At 37.3% G+C, this 18,213-nt stretch overlaps 1 protein-coding gene across 1 annotated transcript in view; it reads left to right on the top strand.

The window, feature by feature from the left end:
- Positions 1-4,006: 4,006 nt before the first annotated feature.
- Positions 4,007-18,213, top strand: part of FRZB (frizzled related protein) — a 51,329-nt gene continuing 37,122 nt past the window's right edge. Inside the window, exon 1 of the mRNA XM_074215556.1 lies at positions 4,007-5,135. Coding sequence (XP_074071657.1) covers positions 4,661-5,135 — 475 coding nt within the window. The 5' untranslated portion in view covers positions 4,007-4,660. The remainder of the gene's footprint in view (positions 5,136-18,213) is intronic.

Below are 18,213 nucleotides of genomic sequence, written 5' to 3' on the forward strand. Positions count from 1 at the left end.
GAGCTTAAGTTCTATATTTGAATGACCTAGGCTAATCAAATATCAGAATGAAATTCAACAGAAGCAATCTGCCAGTAGATGACCTAAGAAGGGGAGAACCAGCCCAGGTTGGAAATGGAGTAGATCATCTCTTCCCATCCTGAACAAATGAAATCAGGTCCCTGGAGTAGTCCCTGCATTTCTAGCCTGAAAGACTTGGGGAGAACACAGTCATTTTAAAATGTCATTAATATCTAAATACTAATTAATTTATTTCATTGAGGGTGTGAGAATTTTGACTAGTCTAAAAATGTTCAGGATCTCTTGCTGATGCCCTCGTATGGCATGCCATAATGATACTAGATTGCTTGGAGGTCACAGAGGATAGAATAATTAGAGCTTTATGAAGGACTAGGTTTCAGAGTATCAGCTATGAAGAATCAGCTTCATAGAATTTTTTGAGAGAAGAATTTTCCACTTCTTCAGGACCCCAGCATTTTGCAATTTATACCTGGGAAGGGGAAAAGCAGTTCAACTATTATTTAGCTGAAAATAGTATACATATAAACAATTCAGGACCTGTTGTTCTCTGGCTCCTTTCTACCAAATGGAAGTCTCTGTGAAATGAAGATTTTTGGTTATAAAAGAATAATGTAATCTTATAAACTGTCACAAATCTAAAGTATTATCATTTCACCCAAGCAAACAGGAAAAAAAAATTCAGTTTATTTAATTTTTGTATTTTATAATATATATTTAATATCACATTTTTGAAAAACTAATGTTGACATTGGAATCTTTGTTGTTTAATGAAATAATGGATTAGCCATCACTGTGCTGCACATGAGCTTCAAATGAGACTGGCATCAACTGGTCTAGAATTAATTGCAGTCAGCTAAGGCACCCAGTGTGTGGAACCTTTGCTTTATTTGCATGCTAGAGGGTGCTGTTCAGCTGGAGATGATGTCTTAGACTGAAGCTTGAGATACAGACCACAAAAGTTATTCCAGATGCCTTCTCACTCCTAAACAGAGGTCTACTGAAAATAGATTTGAACAATGCTGGTGGGATTATGCTGGGAAGTTTATCTGGATGAGTCTTTCCCATAGGAAGACCCGTACAAAAAGGCACATATCCTGAAAAATATTAGTCTATCAATTTGATAGTTTTCTGAAATATACTAAACCCACTGAAAGAAGGAAAAATATCTTAAAAGTTGCTGCACATCTTAGAAGAATGAAGTTTAAAGACTTGAGCTATTTCATTTCTCATCAGATATAGCCACTGAAAAACTCAACTCCCCAGCACCTGGTGTGCATGCTGGCAAGCTGTGGCTCTCTTTAACTTGTTTAACGGAGGTGGAGAAATGTATACTGTAGCCAGCTAGCTGGCCTCTCTGCACAGGTGCTTCCAGAAACACAAAGATTAGTGTTCTGCAGGGTGAATTCAGTTTCAAGAGAAACAAACTACTCACAACCAATTTCCTCACTCAATGCCTGGTTTCTCAGTCTCTGTTCCCTTACCTTTCCAAAAGTGTGGTTAGATTAACCATTTAGTTTCCCTTTAAAAGCAAGTACTGTCTCCATCTCTTCCATTAAAGAGGACTCTATGTTGTTCCCATCATTCATATTCTGTTATTGTTGCCTTATATTTTCAACCATGAACTATTCTTCTTTATGGAGTTTTTTCTTTTATCTGTGCTGATACTTTTCTTTCAAATTAAAAAAAAATAAAACTGAAAAAATCACTTATAAAATCTAGACACTTTGAATCCTACTGTGGATGTGTAAGATTAAAAAGAAAAATACTATAGATCTTTCTCTGGGATATATACAATAAGAAAGACTGACATTCCATATGTAGCATTTTATGGCTTACAAAACATTTCTACTTTCTCTTGCTGCCTTACAAGGGCACTGATCAAGTTAGTATGAAGAGGTTATCTGCATCTTACATTTTACATGTAAGACTTGAGAGAAATAAGAAGACTTCACCAGACTCAAACAGCTAGGACCTGGCAAGAATCAAATTGGAACTCCATTTTGTCCTATCTTCAGGCTCAGACTTAATACACTTTCCCTAAAATAGATTGCTTTAAAATATGAATAGGAAGACAGATTTATATGGAGGAAGTAATTGAAAAACACTTCTATGGAGAACCAAATAAAGGGTAAATAAATGGCACTACCAACTGGACGAAGGAATGGTTTGTTCACTAAGGACAGTTAATAACATCTATATGGGGTCATCATGGAAGACTTCCTGGAAGAGGTAAAATTTTGAAGGAGGAAAAGGAATGGATTGAGGGAAAGGAAACATACAGAAAACTCATTAGACAAAGGGGGCAGCATGTGCAAACAGCCATGAAAGAAGTAAATTGTGCTCTGGAAAAGCAAACATAATGGGGATTTTTATTATAAAGAGTAGTAGAACTATATATAAAAAAGGTTACCTCATTCCTTATAAGGTTTGAAAGATTAGCATTTAAAGAAAACATTACACTCTTTACTATACAATATACTTTTTAAATCCAAACTGCTGAGAGTCCCAGTCACATAGTCTGTAGATTATCCAAAAGATGAAAAGCATAATCCCTTTTCTGTCTACCACAAATGACTTCCTCTCTTCTAATTCAGAATGAGTTTTGTTCTTAAAAGACAATGAATAATTGTATAGATACAAGACTAAGTATCCTCACTACATGGATTCCTATATACCATCTAGTGTTCTTTGTTCTAAACTGCACAAACTTTCTTCGGACAAATCCTGCTGGTTGTAAAGTTTTTCAAAGGTCGTTTCGGAAATCAAATTTCAGAAACCCTATTTATCGCTTACATTTTTACAGCCACTGTCTCCAAGTCAAACCAGGGGTACTGAAACAGATATCCCACTGTTTGCTCAAAAGAGGGGCATATTTTCCCTGGATAGCGTCAACTGTGAGAAATAGCTGGATGAAAACAAAGACATATTTCAATGATGGAGAGCAAAGGTGACTTCCTGTTTTGTTTTGGGCTTTGTTTTCTTCTCTTCTCAATGAGGTCTGTGTTTTTCTGATGATTTTAAACTTCTCTCGCTCAGTGATTTCCCATTGAAAGACGACGGGGCGGGTGCCTCCTCAGGTCACTTCATTACAATATGCCCTGAAAAGGGAAGGGGAGTGGGGGTGGAGGAGAGGGAGGTTACATTAGTGGGAAGAAGCAGACTGTGAGGAGATCTGCTTTCTATTTTCTCCTCTAGATTGAATTCATCTGGGTGAGGGGGGAGGTTAGTGGAGGGAAGGGCTTTTTTTTTTTCCAGCATGGTGCAATTTTCCCATAGATTTCTTTAAAGGGCTAGAGAAAGGATGTAGGCAGAAGCATTTGATAATAACAGCCATTTTATTTGAAAGAGTAAAATCAGAAACAATTAAGCACAACTCCCAAGTGTTTTGGCGAAGCTGTCTGGTTTTTTTCACTAGAGCTTGGAAGGCAAAGAAGTTATGATTACACAGGGCAAATTGAAATCAATAGGAAAGCTGCTCCCTTGGGGCAAGATAATATCTTTATGGGTAGGATTTTCTTGCTGCTATAGCTTGCAGAGTAACTGCTCCCCATCCCAATGCTCATTTAAAAATGATGCTCGGGCCAGCTAGGTTTATGTTCAAATGAGCACACTATCGCACCATCGCTATCTGAAGTTGTCTGCTACCTTCACGTTTTAAAATGACTTTCCAGTAGCTGTTTTCTTTCGACCCCCCCCCCCAAGTTTAACACTCTACAGAAACAATGGTTGAGGTGAGAGAATGTGGGTCTGCAGCTTTCAATGAAATAAGCAGGAGAAAGGGGTTGAGGGTGCCTTATAGGAACTGAGTCAACGCTGCCTCAGGTCATCTCATCTGCTTAGCTCTTTAGTTTCCCCTCCCCCATCCCCATCTGCATCCCCCCTCTCACTAACGTCCCCCATCACCTTCTCTTCCCTCCCCTTCTTTTCTGAGAAGAGGAGAAGACTGGGGAGGGCTGGGACTCCGGCAGGAGGAGGAGCTCCCTCTTTGGCCATGAGGTACGAACGTGAAAAGGAGCTGGGTTGGAAGCACAGACCTCATTTCAAAGCTGGTCCTGTCCCTCCTAGCAGCCACAACACAACCCAGAAATTCAGTGCCTGCGCACCCTCTCCCTTAACCACCACTTAAAGACTGACAAACTTACTCAATTCTTTCCCTCTTTGGGAAAAAAGGCATTTTCTCCCCATTTTTCTTTTCTCCCCTCCCCCTTCCCTATTTCTCCCCTCCCCCATCTTCTGCCTCCCCCCTTTTCTCCTCTTTTCTTTTTGGAGAATTTCGTGCTTCTTTTGGCTGCTTTCAGGGATACAGAGGACCTGACCTTCCCACCACAAACAACTGAATCCCACTTTTGTGTTTGTTTGGGCTTTTTCCCCTTCTTGTTTTCTTCTTATCCGATTTATCTGCCTGAGAGAAGGGATATGAATAGATGCTGGTGAGAACTGAGAGCAGCAGCAGCCGCCCCAGCAGTGACTTCTTTGAGAAGCCGGTAGGACATTAGTAGGGGAATCTGATCCAAGAAAGGCTGGAAGACTGCTTGGAGGGAAGAAACTCACTGATCATTGGAAAAGGAGGAAAGAAGAGGCAAAAGGTTTCTCCGCCTCCTTTAGCTTTCTAGACTCTCTGCCCCATTCTACCGGGATTATGGTTGACTGCTGCAGCTCTGGAGAAATGCTGCTGCTGCTTCTGTTTGCTATGGCAGGCATCTTTCTTAGCCAGGTGCCTGGAGCCCAGAGTGCAGCCTGTGAACCTGTGCGCATCCCCCTGTGCAAGTCCCTTCCCTGGAACATGACTAAGATGCCCAACCACCTGCACCACAGCACCCAGGCGAATGCCATCCTGGCCATCGAACAATTTGAAGGCCTGCTGGGAACCCGATGCAGCCCAGACCTGCTCTTCTTCCTCTGTGCTATGTATGCACCTATATGTACTATTGACTTCCAGCATGAGCCCATCAAGCCTTGCAAGTCTGTGTGCGAGAGAGCTCGTCAGGGGTGTGAGCCCGTCCTCATCAAGTACCGGCACTCCTGGCCAGAGAGCTTGGCCTGCGAAGAATTGCCAGTCTATGATAGGGGTGTCTGCATCTCTCCTGAGGCCATAGTCACTGCTGATGGAGCTGGTGAGTGCTGGATCTGTCCCTGCCCTGAGTAAATAGCCCTTTCCCTTCTTGGATCCTGTTTCATTTCTAGTCCTGGTTCCTTGCCTTCACCCCATCTCACTTTACTTTTCCCCTTATGATCTAATCTAGTTCAGAAGGGTAGTCACACTCTTAATTATTTCTTCACCAGTAAGAATCCCTCCAAGTCTTGATTCACTCCCCTTCCCAACGATGCTCCTTGCCCTAGGATATATGATCTCTCATTCCCTTAATACTCTGTCCATTCCTTTCATATTAAATAGCTAATGGAGAGTTAAGTAACCCCTCTCTACCTCTCATGTATTCAAAGGAACGATATTGTACATACTAGCAAGCTTCTCTTTTGACCAAGCTGTATATCTCTTAACATATCTTCGGTTTTATTAATCTTTCACAACAAAACCTTCTCTCCAGTTTTCTGGATAACTTCATTTATTCAATTTCCTTCTCTTTAGGCAGCATCGAGTTCTAGACAGCTAATATTATGGGTTTGGGGTTAGGCTCTCCTCTGATCCTTACTACTGGCTGTGTTGGTACATCTCCATGTTCCTCAAGCAATTCCCTAGGACCCAGCTATTAAGTAAGAAATGGGTTATGATTGTGTTGGATGAGTTTCCTACATTGACTAAAATATAGACCCTCACACATGTCATTTGGAGAGAAAGCACCTTCTTTTTAACTTTCTGGTGTGATATTTGGGTAAAACAGAGAACTGGGCTCTTTTCCTCTTGCAGCCACTTTTTATGTAACCTGGCTACAATGCATAGATTGTAACTGTAGTGTGCTGGCCAAATTCTAATTTGGGCAACTGTCTTTACCTTAAATTCCCTCCCTAGCTTCACTGAGATAAATAGTTCTTCAGTCCATGCTGGAAACAAGTTATAAAAAACTACTGTGAACTCCTGATGAATTTTTACTTTTCTCTTGTCTCATTACTAAAACTTCCTTTTTGAAAAAAAACATTCTTTTAAGTGAACTGGAAAAAGAGTTTTGGATAATAATAATAATAATAATAATAATAATAATAAAAACAATAATAATTGATATTTACATTGTACTTTAAAATTTGCAAAGAACTTTATAGCTTTTTATTATTATGCCTTTACAAAAGAACCATTTTCTTCTTAATCTTACTCTTCTTTCTCTTCATGTAGTCTTCCTACCCTTCCTTTTTCATTCAACATCTACCTCCACTGTCCATGCAACCTGACCTTTTTATACTTTCATTTTACTCTTTCCGACAGGCAGCTAATCTCTTCAAATTTTTTTTTCTTTTTAACTCCCCATTTGCTTCTATCTTGCCCTGCCCACACTTACTCATAAAACTTTATTACAACTCTACACAGAATGGAACCAATCATTGTTTGCACATTTCATTCCAATTGTGTTCTCAGTAAGATCTAATATCCTAATGAAACAAATTCACTTGGAAATGTTTAATCCAACTAACTCCCTCTCTCCCCATCTACCATCTAACCCAGACTTCTAATTTTATCCTTCATCAATTTTAAAAGTAAATTCAATACTTTAGTGCCTTTAAAAAAACAAACCCACAACCTTGCCCTCATATTTCAGATGAACTCTTTTCATTTCTAAATTCACATATTTGTTGTCTTCTCTGTTACTTTTCGCTTAAAAAATTCAATTTTTTCCTCTTAAATCCTTTCCCTCAATCTATGACTAGCTACAGATAACTGTTGATGATCAGGACATTGTCTTTAAAAAGTTTATGGACCATCATTTACCCTCATTTTATTGTCCTTTCCTGTCTGGGAAGAAAAAGGAAATCATAATATTGTTTTTTGGTGATCATACTTATAAAACTTTGGCTATTGAAGTACAAAAATTTTTGTGATTTCTGTCCCCCTGCCTTCCCCAACCATGGTTCATTATATATGATCGTTGAGAGTCATGCATCTGAAATGCTGGTTTTATGACTTTTGGCAAAGTTGCTTTAGTCACTAGTCAGCTCTCCAGAGAGTTCTCTCAGATTGTAAGCTGCAGACAAAGTGGCTGACTTGCATTGATAACAGAGAATCCTCACCAATGAAATCCTGGATTCAGTCTCTATCCAGCCATCATTATCACCTTTATGAAATATTTTTTTTCTCCCTTTGGCATGGCAGTGTGATATAGAGAACTGGGTACTAAGCTTAATGTAAAGAAACTGGATTTTGAATTCTGTCTCTGAAATAAATTTCCACATCTGCAAAAAAAGGGAACAATAATAATACTTGAACCATCTACTTTACATTGTGATTATGGGCAAGGTTTTGTTAGTTTAAAATGCTATAGAAATTTAAATTGATATTACTGATATTGAACCAAGAGCTGGTTTTATATAACACAACTGGTTCCAAAGATTTTTTCTACCTAACCTGCTAGTTGTTCAAATAGTAGTCCCATGCCTCAGTATTCATTATACAGACAGACTGTAGAGATATCTACAGTAGACTTTGTCAATCATTTAGAAACTCTTAAAGGCAGGTGTTTCTCTCAGACCATGTTTGAGGACAGGGTGGTGGCAATGGCTCACATTGTGAGGTGTTTGTAAACTTCCTTCACAGGAGCTGTGGGTCTTTATAAAAGACCTGAAGGAGATCTGATCTGAAGGTGAATTGGGCAGGTCAGGAGCTTCTCAAAGAAATCCCATTTGATGCTGAAGAGAGGCATTTTCAGTAAAAGTGCTCCCAAGTTACCTATTGCCTAGGACCAAACCAATAGTAGCACAGTAATCTCATTGAATGATTCCAGAATAAATGCACAAAAACATTCTTTCAGTCAATGGCAACCTGATTTCTGAGCTCCCCCTACCCAGTACTAAAATATTCATGATTTTTCCAGACTCATCTTTAATAGAAAAAAAGTTCTAGAAGGGGAATGAGAAAAAACACAAACAGGTGTTGGTGTACATGCTTTTGTGTGTGCAGACACATACTCAGATGTATTTCAACAACAAATTCTTTTTTTGAGGGTCTCATTGCATTTAACCAGTAAGGTCAGAATCAGGTTACTATAATTTTTTTTAGAAATCCCTTTATTTTTCTCTTTAAGACAATACAATGCCTATGTACCAAAGAGTTTTTAATAAGATTGCTTCCCATCTAGGGATTTGATATTGAAAGTTTTTCTCTCTTTTTTAATGAAATTCATATTTGTGGTATTCAATTGAATACATTCGCAGTGCCTGATACTCTTCATATTAATTGCAAAAGGCATATAAATATCTCTTATCTCTTTCTAGTTCACTTTTTTATTTTTTCTTAGGGGAACTCTTTTTTTCTGGCTTAAATTTTCAAAAGGTCATTTAATATGTATTTTGAGTTAGCTACTCAACTGAAAAAAATTCCTACAACAACAACACACAACAAAAACTCATTCTCACCATTGGAATAAAAGAAAATTGGTTATGCTAATAGTCAACTCAGGAATGTTTTGGATGTATATTAGATTGTGATTTCTTAAGAAGGGAATATTCTCATTTACTATCGTCTATTGTTAACATTTATTGTCATTCTACATTTGTTCAGAAGTCATGATTTTGAGGGCAACCAAGAAGGAGGTAGGATGGAAACTTGTGATTTCATCAATAGGAGAACCTGAGGTATGGAGACTCCTTCACTTGTTGCATATTAAGAACTCTTCTGTAACTTTTGGTTTTAAAGAATTGCATGAGGCCAGAAAAGGTGATGATTTTCCTGCTGTTACATTGCTACTGTGAAGTCAAGAATAAAGACTTGAATCCAAGTCTTTTTTTTTAAATTTTTATTAAAGATATTATTTGAGTTTTACAGTTTTCCCCCAATCTTGCTACCCTCCCCCCACCCCCACCCCACAGATAGCACTCCGTCAGTCTTTACTTTGTTTCCATGTTGTACCTCAATCCAAATTGGGCGTGATGAGAGAGAAATCATATCCTTAAAGAGAACAGAATTCTCAGAGGTAACCAGATCAAACCATAAGACATCTGGGTTTTTTTTTTTTCCGAATTAAAGGGAATAGTCCTTGTACTTTGTTCAAACTCCACAGCTCCTTATCTGGATACAGATGGTACTCTCCTTTGCAGACAGCCAAAAATTGTTCCCAATTGTTGCGCTGATGGAATGAGCAAGTCCTTCAAGGTTGAACATCACTCCCATGTTGCTGTTAGGGTGTACAGTGTTTTTCTGGTTCTGCTCATCTCACTCAGCATCAGTTCATGCAAATCCCTCCAGGTTTCCCTGAAATCCTGTCCCTCCAGGTTTCTAATAGAACAATAGTATTCCATGACATACATATACCACAGTTTGATAAACCATTCCCCAATTGAAGGACATTTACTGGTGAATCCAAGTCTTAACGACTGTAAGACTGATTCTCTATCATAACAGGACAGTTTCTCCAAATCATTGGATTAAATAAGATGAATTATTCAACAACCAATGTGGATAAACTACTCTGAAGGTTTTTGTGAGGGAATAGAATCAGACTTTAAGTTGCTATGTAATGTGCCAGAAGAGATCTTTTTTTTAGGTAATGAAATGATACAGTGGAAGTTTACACTTTCAAAGTAGTTTGCCAAGGTCCGCTCTCCATCAGACCAGGGCTGAATAAAGGTATTCAAAATAAGTTGATGGTATTCAATTGTGGTGTTATGGTTATTATGATGGTAGAACTAGCCAGGGGCTAGACCAGTCTGATAGACTGAGCTCATCTCATTTTCTCCAGTGTTTCCAGAATAAAGGGAGAGGCGATTTGCTATTGTTAGGATTATAGTTTCAAGAAGATACTCTTTACATAATGGGTCTAAGACTGAACCTTAGACTATAGTCACCTGAGAGACATAGAGAAATTCTAGTCCTGGATGTTTCCTTATCTTTAAATGTCCTCTATTTTCAAGTTAGCTAAATTAGGAGCTCTGTTTTACAAAGTTACAGTCAAACTATTATTGCTGGCTGATGATGTGAGAAAATGCTGGTCCTCAAATGGAGGACCTGAGTTCAAATTTGGCTTCAGGCACTTACTAGCCATGTGACGCCGGACAAATTATTTAACCCTGTTTGCCTCAGTTCTTCATCTATAAAATGAATTTAAGAAGGAAATGGCAAATCACCCCCAGGATCGTTGCCAAATTAACCTCAAATGGGGTCACAGAGAGCTGGACATGACAGAAAGATACAACAACAATCAAACTATTGGGAATTGAGTGAACTACTCTGGCTCCATCTTGTGACTCAGTTCTGGATCTAGCTCATTTCCCTTTCTATTCAATTATGGGTCTAGTTCAATCTCTATCTTGTGAGAAAACTATTAAATTATGGAAACTGGGAGCAAAATTTATTGCATAGTTTGAATCTAGCCCTGTGTGACTGGAAAATGGGACAACCTCTACCTGTTCCTTAGACCTTTAACCAAGGACTTAGTTTATACTCACCAGAAATCCAGTCAGAAATCCAAAAATTGTTGCAAGGAGTTTTCTCACACTTTTACATCTCAAGCAATCCTTCTTATCTGTAAACTGGCCCCAACTTGATCAATTAGTTATTGTTTCTTTGTTCCTTTAATTGGATGCAGACACTTGGTGGGGAGTGGGACACCTCTTTTTCTGATTTCCGGGAATTGTACTGTTTGCTCTTCCCCTCCCAACTTGGAAACTCCTTAATGTTTCCTTCAATTAGAAATCAGATTACCTAATCTTGTATCCTGGTTTATATCCTGGTTATTGTTTTCTTTTAATGCATAGAAATCTGTCTTTCCCTGTATTCAGGGTCTAGTGCCAAACTGAGGCAGCCTGGTCCTAATATGTGTTTGTTATGTAAAGACCAAGAATTATTTCTAAACTTACAGGTCTATTAAATCTCTGTCTCTCTGTCTCTCTCTCTCTCCCTTTTGGAAAACAATTAGGTGTGGTACAGTGGATAGAACACTGGACCTGGAGATAGGAAGACTCAAGTTCAAATGTGGCCTCAGACATTTACTGACTATATGTGAAATCTTGGGCAAATTGCTTAAACTCTACCTCATGTCTTATAAAACAAATTGTAGACTTACCTCTAGGATTCTTATGAGAATCAAATAAGATAATATTTTATAAAAGTTCCTAATACAGTACTTGGTATACAGTAGGCACTTAATAAATGCTCATTTCCTTCCCTAAATGCTTCCCACCCTACCCCTTTTATAGGGGACCTGTGATTTCACCAGTAAAGGAAAGTCCACAAAGAAAACTACAGCCAATCCAGATGGGCTCATGCTCTGTTATGTAGTTTTGAGGAGTTGTCTTGGGCACAGAGAATTTAAACAGCTTGTCCAGGGTCACAGAGCAAGTTTATCTTCTAGTTAGGATTTGAACTTGCTGACTCATTGCCATTTCATCATTGGCTGTGACTCACTGTCTCTTGACTGAGACATTGTAATTTTAAAAGCACCCAAATCAGGTTCAGGACAGCAGGCGGCAGAGTTGAAAAAGTGCCTGGCCAGGAGTTGGGAAGACCTGGGTTCAAATCCTGCCTCATATATTTATTAGCTGAATGACCTTGAACAGATCACTTAACTTTCATTTGCCACAGATTCCTCAATTGTAAAACAAAGCTAATAATAATAGAATCTACTTCCCAGGATTATTGTGAGGATCAAATAACATAATATTTGGGGGGTAGTTAAGGGAAAGTGCTTAGTATAATGCATGGCAAATAGTAGGTAGAACATAGAAGCTTATTCCCTTCCCCAGATTAGTTTGGTCATGGTAGGCCAGTCCATGAAATAATTTTTATACTTCTTGGTCTGCAGCTATAAGAAGCATCTGCCTTGTGTCTTGATCTGTTCAGTCTTTGATTTCATACTAGAAAGGCTAGGCATTTTCTTAGAACTAGCACTTAAATAGCGTTTTAAAGTTTGCAAAGTGCTTTGCAAATATGATCTCATTTGATCCTTGCAACAACCCTGGGGGGTGGGTGGGAATAAATTTTATTATTTCCATTTTAAAGTTGAAGAAACTGAGTTAAGTAGAGGTTAAATGACTTGCCTAGGGTCACACAGCTAGTAAATGTCTGAGGTCTTTCTAACTCCAGGTCTGGTACTCTACCCACTGCACTCATAGTTACCTCTTATGGCAAGGGCCATTTAGTTTTATCCATTTTAGACAATAATTTTTCTTAGAATCTAATCTTTATATGTTATTAGAAAAAAATAAGGACTATCTCAAAATTAACAAAACTGATCACTTTAATTTAGTACAGAGAATCTTTAAATTCTATTACTAACTCAAAAATAGTAGAAGGATTGGTAGAATCAGCATTAAATTTCTTCCAGTCAAACATTTATTCAAGGACTGTTTGTGTGTATAATTGACAGTGTAAATAATTCATTCTTCTATTCAGTGCATAGATTCAGTGAAAAATTCAAGTAAATCAGATGTTTGTTGTCCTATAGATAAGACTTCAAGTTGGAACTGAATTTTTCTTTTTTAATCAGAAATATTGGTATTTTGTTTGTAGGTATAATCTTCAACTTGGAATGAAAGTGGAAAGGCAGACCTTATTTTTGTTTTAGAATTAACGAATTGAATATTAATTTATACAGATAGGTATGAATCTCAGATTCATGAAAATCCCTTAAAGGCAGTTTGCTTTATCTCAGAAACATTGAAACAAAGTATGCAAAAACACCTATTATATGCTGACATTTAATAAAAATTTATAAAGCACATTCACTGGGTTTGCCAAAGATTCTCTACTCATTTGTCCTTTGGATTTGACTTTCTTGATCACCAAATCTTATGTTACTAAATCTCTTGCTCAAGTGATTCCTCAGGGTCTTCTCAATCTTGGCAGAACCTAAGGGAAGCAAACTTTCACATGTATGAACTGCAGTTGAATCATTTCTCTACTCTAGGAAGAACAGAGAGTCTTTTCTTTATCCCCAGTCTACAAATATTTGAGGGAATAAATACCAAAAATGAAGAATTATTTAGTGTGATACACAGGGTTGTAAAGGGGAGAGGGGGAAATGAGATGATCTAAAAAAAATGGAAAATTTAAGTTTCAAGAGAAAAATAGAGATTAATATTTCTCCCTTGGAGAAATTATACATTACTTTGGGTGTAATTGAAATTGTAAAAATTATAAATTATTTTAGATGATATAAAGGGAAAATATTATTATTCTCTGTCAGTTGGTTGTATTCAATTTTATTTATAGCTAATGCTTTGCATAGCTACTAAATTAAGAGATAGAGACCTTAGAGATCTAAATCATTCTTTTGACAGATGATGAAACTGAGGTCTGTAGAGGTAAAGGAACTTGCATAGGTTTATAGAAATACTAAGTAGAACTGGAATTTGAATTCAAAACCTCTGATTCCAGCCCACCACACCATTGTACCCTATAACTATTTTAGTCTGGGATTGAAAAGCAGTGAGGCATAGTGGAGTCTGGTAAGAATTTCATGGGGGCGGGGCGGCTAGGTGGTGTAGTGGATAAAGCACTGGCTTTGGAGTCAGGAGTACCTGGGTTCAAATCCGGCCTCAGACACTTAATAATTACCTAGCTGTGTGGCCTTGGGTAATCCACTTAACCTCATTTGCCTTGCAAAAAACCTAAAAAACAAACAAGCAAACAACAACAAAAAAAAGAATTACATGGCGACTGCAGCTTCAGTCTAATAATGAATTAAAGCAGAATGAGTCTTTATAATCTTATTTGGGTTTTATTGGCAAAGGTACAGGAATAGTTTGCCATTTCCAGTTCATTTTACAGTTGAGGAAACTGAGTCAAATAGAATCATTAAATGAGTTACCCAGAGCCATACAGCTAGCAGGTTTCTAAGATGTGAACTCGGTAAGTTAAGTCTTCTTGACTTAACACAGTGGATAGGAGTTTCTGCACCACTGCTTATTTTTTTTTCATCTATGTGTGGTGCACACCCTTGCATTCTCCCCTCCTCACCCCTAGAAGTTAAGAGCAGGAAAACAAGAGTTGATTTTTGTTCTGAGTTTGTAATTTCTCTGCTTAGCACAAAATAGGTTCTTAGTAACATATTTGTTGAATCTAGTCTCTCAGAATCTTCATTCAAGGGCCAATGCTCCTCTGAAAGCTTCCCCTGTTCTTCCTACTTGTTGATGCACTCCTCTCTCATCAGCTTACTTTCTATTTACTTTGCCATGTCTATGTTGAATCCCTTCCTCCTCCCTAGGATATAAGCTCCTTAAGGAAATGAGTTTTTTTTGTCTTTGTACTCCTAGGTTCTTGAATAGTACGCTTTATACACAGTAGTCACTTATAAATGTTTGCTGTATTTAATGGTGCCTTTTCAAGGTGTGTGTGTGTGGGGTGTAAGTTCTCATTTATTTGTACCAACAGAGCTGAGTCACAGCCTTGACAATTCAAAAGGATAATTCATCCAAAACTTTACAGTATTGAGGTTTGAAAGAAAGTTATGCAGTTTTTTTGTGTTTTTGACTCTTTTTTTGGTATCCTCAGCAATTAGCAGAGTTCCTAGCCCATAATAGGTGCTTTATAAATGTTTTTTTGACTGACTACTTACCTTTGAATGTAAAAAGCATTTCTGTTAGAAGAATCATCTTCTCTCTCCCACTTGTGTGTGTGTGTATACACACACACACACACACACACACACACACACACACACATATATATATATATATATATATATATAAGGCAGTGGGGTTAAGTGACTTGCCCAAAGTCACACAGCAGTCATTAAGTCTGACATTGGATTGGAATTCAGATCCTTCAGGCCCCTCTAGGGCCAGTGCTCTATCTATCCAGTTGCCCTTACTTCTATATCTTTTATGAGAATATGTAACAAAAGAAATACAGGAGTGGATGGATTGTAATTATTTTATCTCCCCCCCCTCAAAAAAACCCCAAAAAAACCCAAACCCACTCCCTTCTGAATATCCCTATTTCCCTGTAAAGCACAACTTTCTTGGCCTTAGGTTCTCAATTTCCTTATCCTAGACTCCTTTCTTAGTGAAATTTCATTCTTCAAAGTTACCAGTGATCTCTTAATTGTCAAGTTTTATGATCTTTCACTGGTCTCTATAATTCTTGATCTTTCTGCAGCATTTGACATTATTGATCACCCTTTTATTCCTGGTATTTTCTCCTTCCTTTCTGCTCTCACTTGGTTCATCTTCTACCTTTCTGATCACTCCTTCCAAGTCTACTTTTCTGGATTGATACCTATCATTACATACCATACTTGTGTGTGCTTCCCAGGGGGGTTGATCCTAAGCCTTCTCTTTGCACATTGTCTCATTTTTAGTGATTTATGGATATATATATATATATATATATATATATATATATGCCTAATCTTTCTTTTCAACTCTGGAAACACAATATGAAGTACCTGTTTAAAAATTATTTTAAGAGGCATTTCAAACAAAAGACATCTACAAGAGAATTCATCCTCTTCCCCTCTTCTGAACTTCTTAATTATGTTGAGGATACTGTCATTTTTCCCATCACTCAGATATTCAACTTTGACTCTATTCTTAACTCTTTTTTTTGGTCAAATATTCAGTTAGTCCCAAATTTTATCATCTCTACATTCTCAGCATCTGTCATATAAGTCCCCTTCTCCACTGGCATATCACTATAGTTTAGTAACTCATCACCTTCTACCTGAATTATTACAATAGACTTATAATTGGTCAAGTCTCTCATCACTACAATCATTTCACCACAGAGCTGCCAAAATCATTTTCCTAAATTTCATATCTAACCACGTCACTAGTGGTATCAATACTTTGATATACATCGATGATTTGATATCAATGATTACCATGCTATCTTTTAAAAATTTTAATGAAGGGCAGCTAGGTGGCGCAGTGGATCAAGCACAGACCTGAAGTCAGGAGGAACTAAGTTCAAATGTGGCCTCAGACAATTAATAATTACCTAGCTGTGTGACCTTGGGCAATTCACTTAACCCCCTTGCCTTGCAAAAAGAAAAAACATTCAAATGTCATTTATTTCATAAGTCACATAATGATTAGTAGAATGACATATGTATATATTTTATAAGTAGACAGATGCACATTGGGGTCATGTACAAAAGATTTACTGATGGGATGGACAATAAAAAAAATTTGGAGACTATTCATCTAAATCGGAGTTGTCAAAATGGTGGATAGCTTGTAGGAATCAGATTAAAATATAATTATGAAATATTTAACAAAATAAATAAAATGCAATATAACATAATATAGATAATATTAATATAGACTAAAGAGATCCTTTTGTAGGCTTTAGTGGTTCCATTTCTACTTGAGTTTCACACCACTGGTCTGAATTATGTATTCTATCACTTTCCTTTTCACCCTCTTATCCAGACAAAACACCAAATCACCTCTCAGGGAAATCCAAAACAACAGAGACAAGGGTATCTGACCTTCCCTAAACTTCCTTATTCTATACTTTACTTAGGAAAGTTGGATAATTATTTTGGCCTCAATCTTTTTTTATCCAGTACCTTCTGGGATAAGGCAAGGAAGATATTGTTCACAGCTAGGTTCCTTTGATGCAAATAATGAATCCTATGAAATGATCACATTATTTGAATTCTCACTGCATATTTTCATTGAGCTGGAGCCAAAAAATCAGAATGGGAATTGGATTTTTTCCAAATCTCAAAGCTTGAGATGAATTTATATAAGTTTAGGAAAATATATCTTTTCTTAGCTGTAATTAAATGATAATTTTCATTTAATAAAATAAATAGAAATATTAAAAATCATATATAATATATACATACATATTTTGTAATTTTAACAACTCATTATAGATCTAGAAAATGTAGGCATTCAATCTGAGAATACATTTTCCTTAATTATTACACATATAATTGTTAGAATTACAAAACAAACTTATATATAGGTGTCAGTAACTTTCTTTTCACTAGACTTAGGACTCCTTTGATGTCAGGAACTCTTAGGGAAGGGGTAGGTAGTAGCTGGATGGTAGTGGAGGGAACAAGCATTATTAGGAGTTTGCTAAGTGATAGCCACTTTGCCTAAATCTTTATAAATATATCCTTCTTTCATTTGATCATTTGAACTAGTAAAGACAATCCCTGTGCCAACACAGAAGCAACTGCCCTTCAACAAAGTCTTACAGGGGGTGGCTAGGTGGCGCAGTGGATAGAGCACCAGCCCTGGAGTCAGGATTACCTGAGTTCAAATTCGGCTTCAGACACTTAATAATTACCTAGCCATGTGGCCTTGGGCAAGCCACTTAACCCCATTGCCTTGGAAAAACCTAAAAAAAAAAGTCTTATAGAGTCACCTGAGGCACTGATCAGTTAAATGACTTGCCAGGGGTAACACAGCTAGTAGAGGCAAAGGCAGAACTTGAACTCAGGTTTTACCTACCTCAAGACCAGCTATATCAACTAAGATCAATTTGTTGCCTTTATATTAATGTTAGTTGCTATTATTTAAAAATAAATTTAGTATGAAGAACTCTACAATAGTCCTAGAAATGACCTCATGTCTTTTCAGGAACATTGGACTTAAAAAACCTGGATGTGAGCTTATTGCACATTTTTGCTATGTGATATTGAACATGTTACTTAAATTTTCTGACCCTCAGTTTCCTCACTGTTAAAATAACAATAAGAATAAGAATAACAACTGTGTATGTCAGGCACAATTATTATCTCATTTAATCTTTACAATAATACTGGGAAGTAGGTGCTATCATTTTCCTCATTTTACAGATGATGAAATTGAGGCAAATAGAGAGTGAGTGACTTGCCTAGAGTCACAGAGCCATTAAGTTTCTTCGCTGAATTTGAACTCGGGTCTTCTGACTTCAGGCCCTAGACTCTATCCACTGAATCACCTAACTGCTCTTAGGATAATAATATTGTTACCATCTTCTCTGAGAAGGTTTTTTATTTTATGAGCTGTATGTTACAAAATTTCAATCGTACATTGTTATTATTATAGTACCTGTGAAATCCCTTTAAGAAGGTACCTGATAGCTAGTCAGAGTTGGGTATTTCTATATAAACTCTGCTTCTAGGTGAGGTTGAGGCTGGGGAGTTTTGAATT

The sequence above is a fragment of the Macrotis lagotis genome, chromosome 1 (genome assembly GCF_037893015.1).
Source record: "Macrotis lagotis isolate mMagLag1 chromosome 1, bilby.v1.9.chrom.fasta, whole genome shotgun sequence".
In the NCBI taxonomy this organism is placed as follows: Eukaryota; Metazoa; Chordata; class Mammalia; order Peramelemorphia; family Peramelidae; genus Macrotis; species Macrotis lagotis.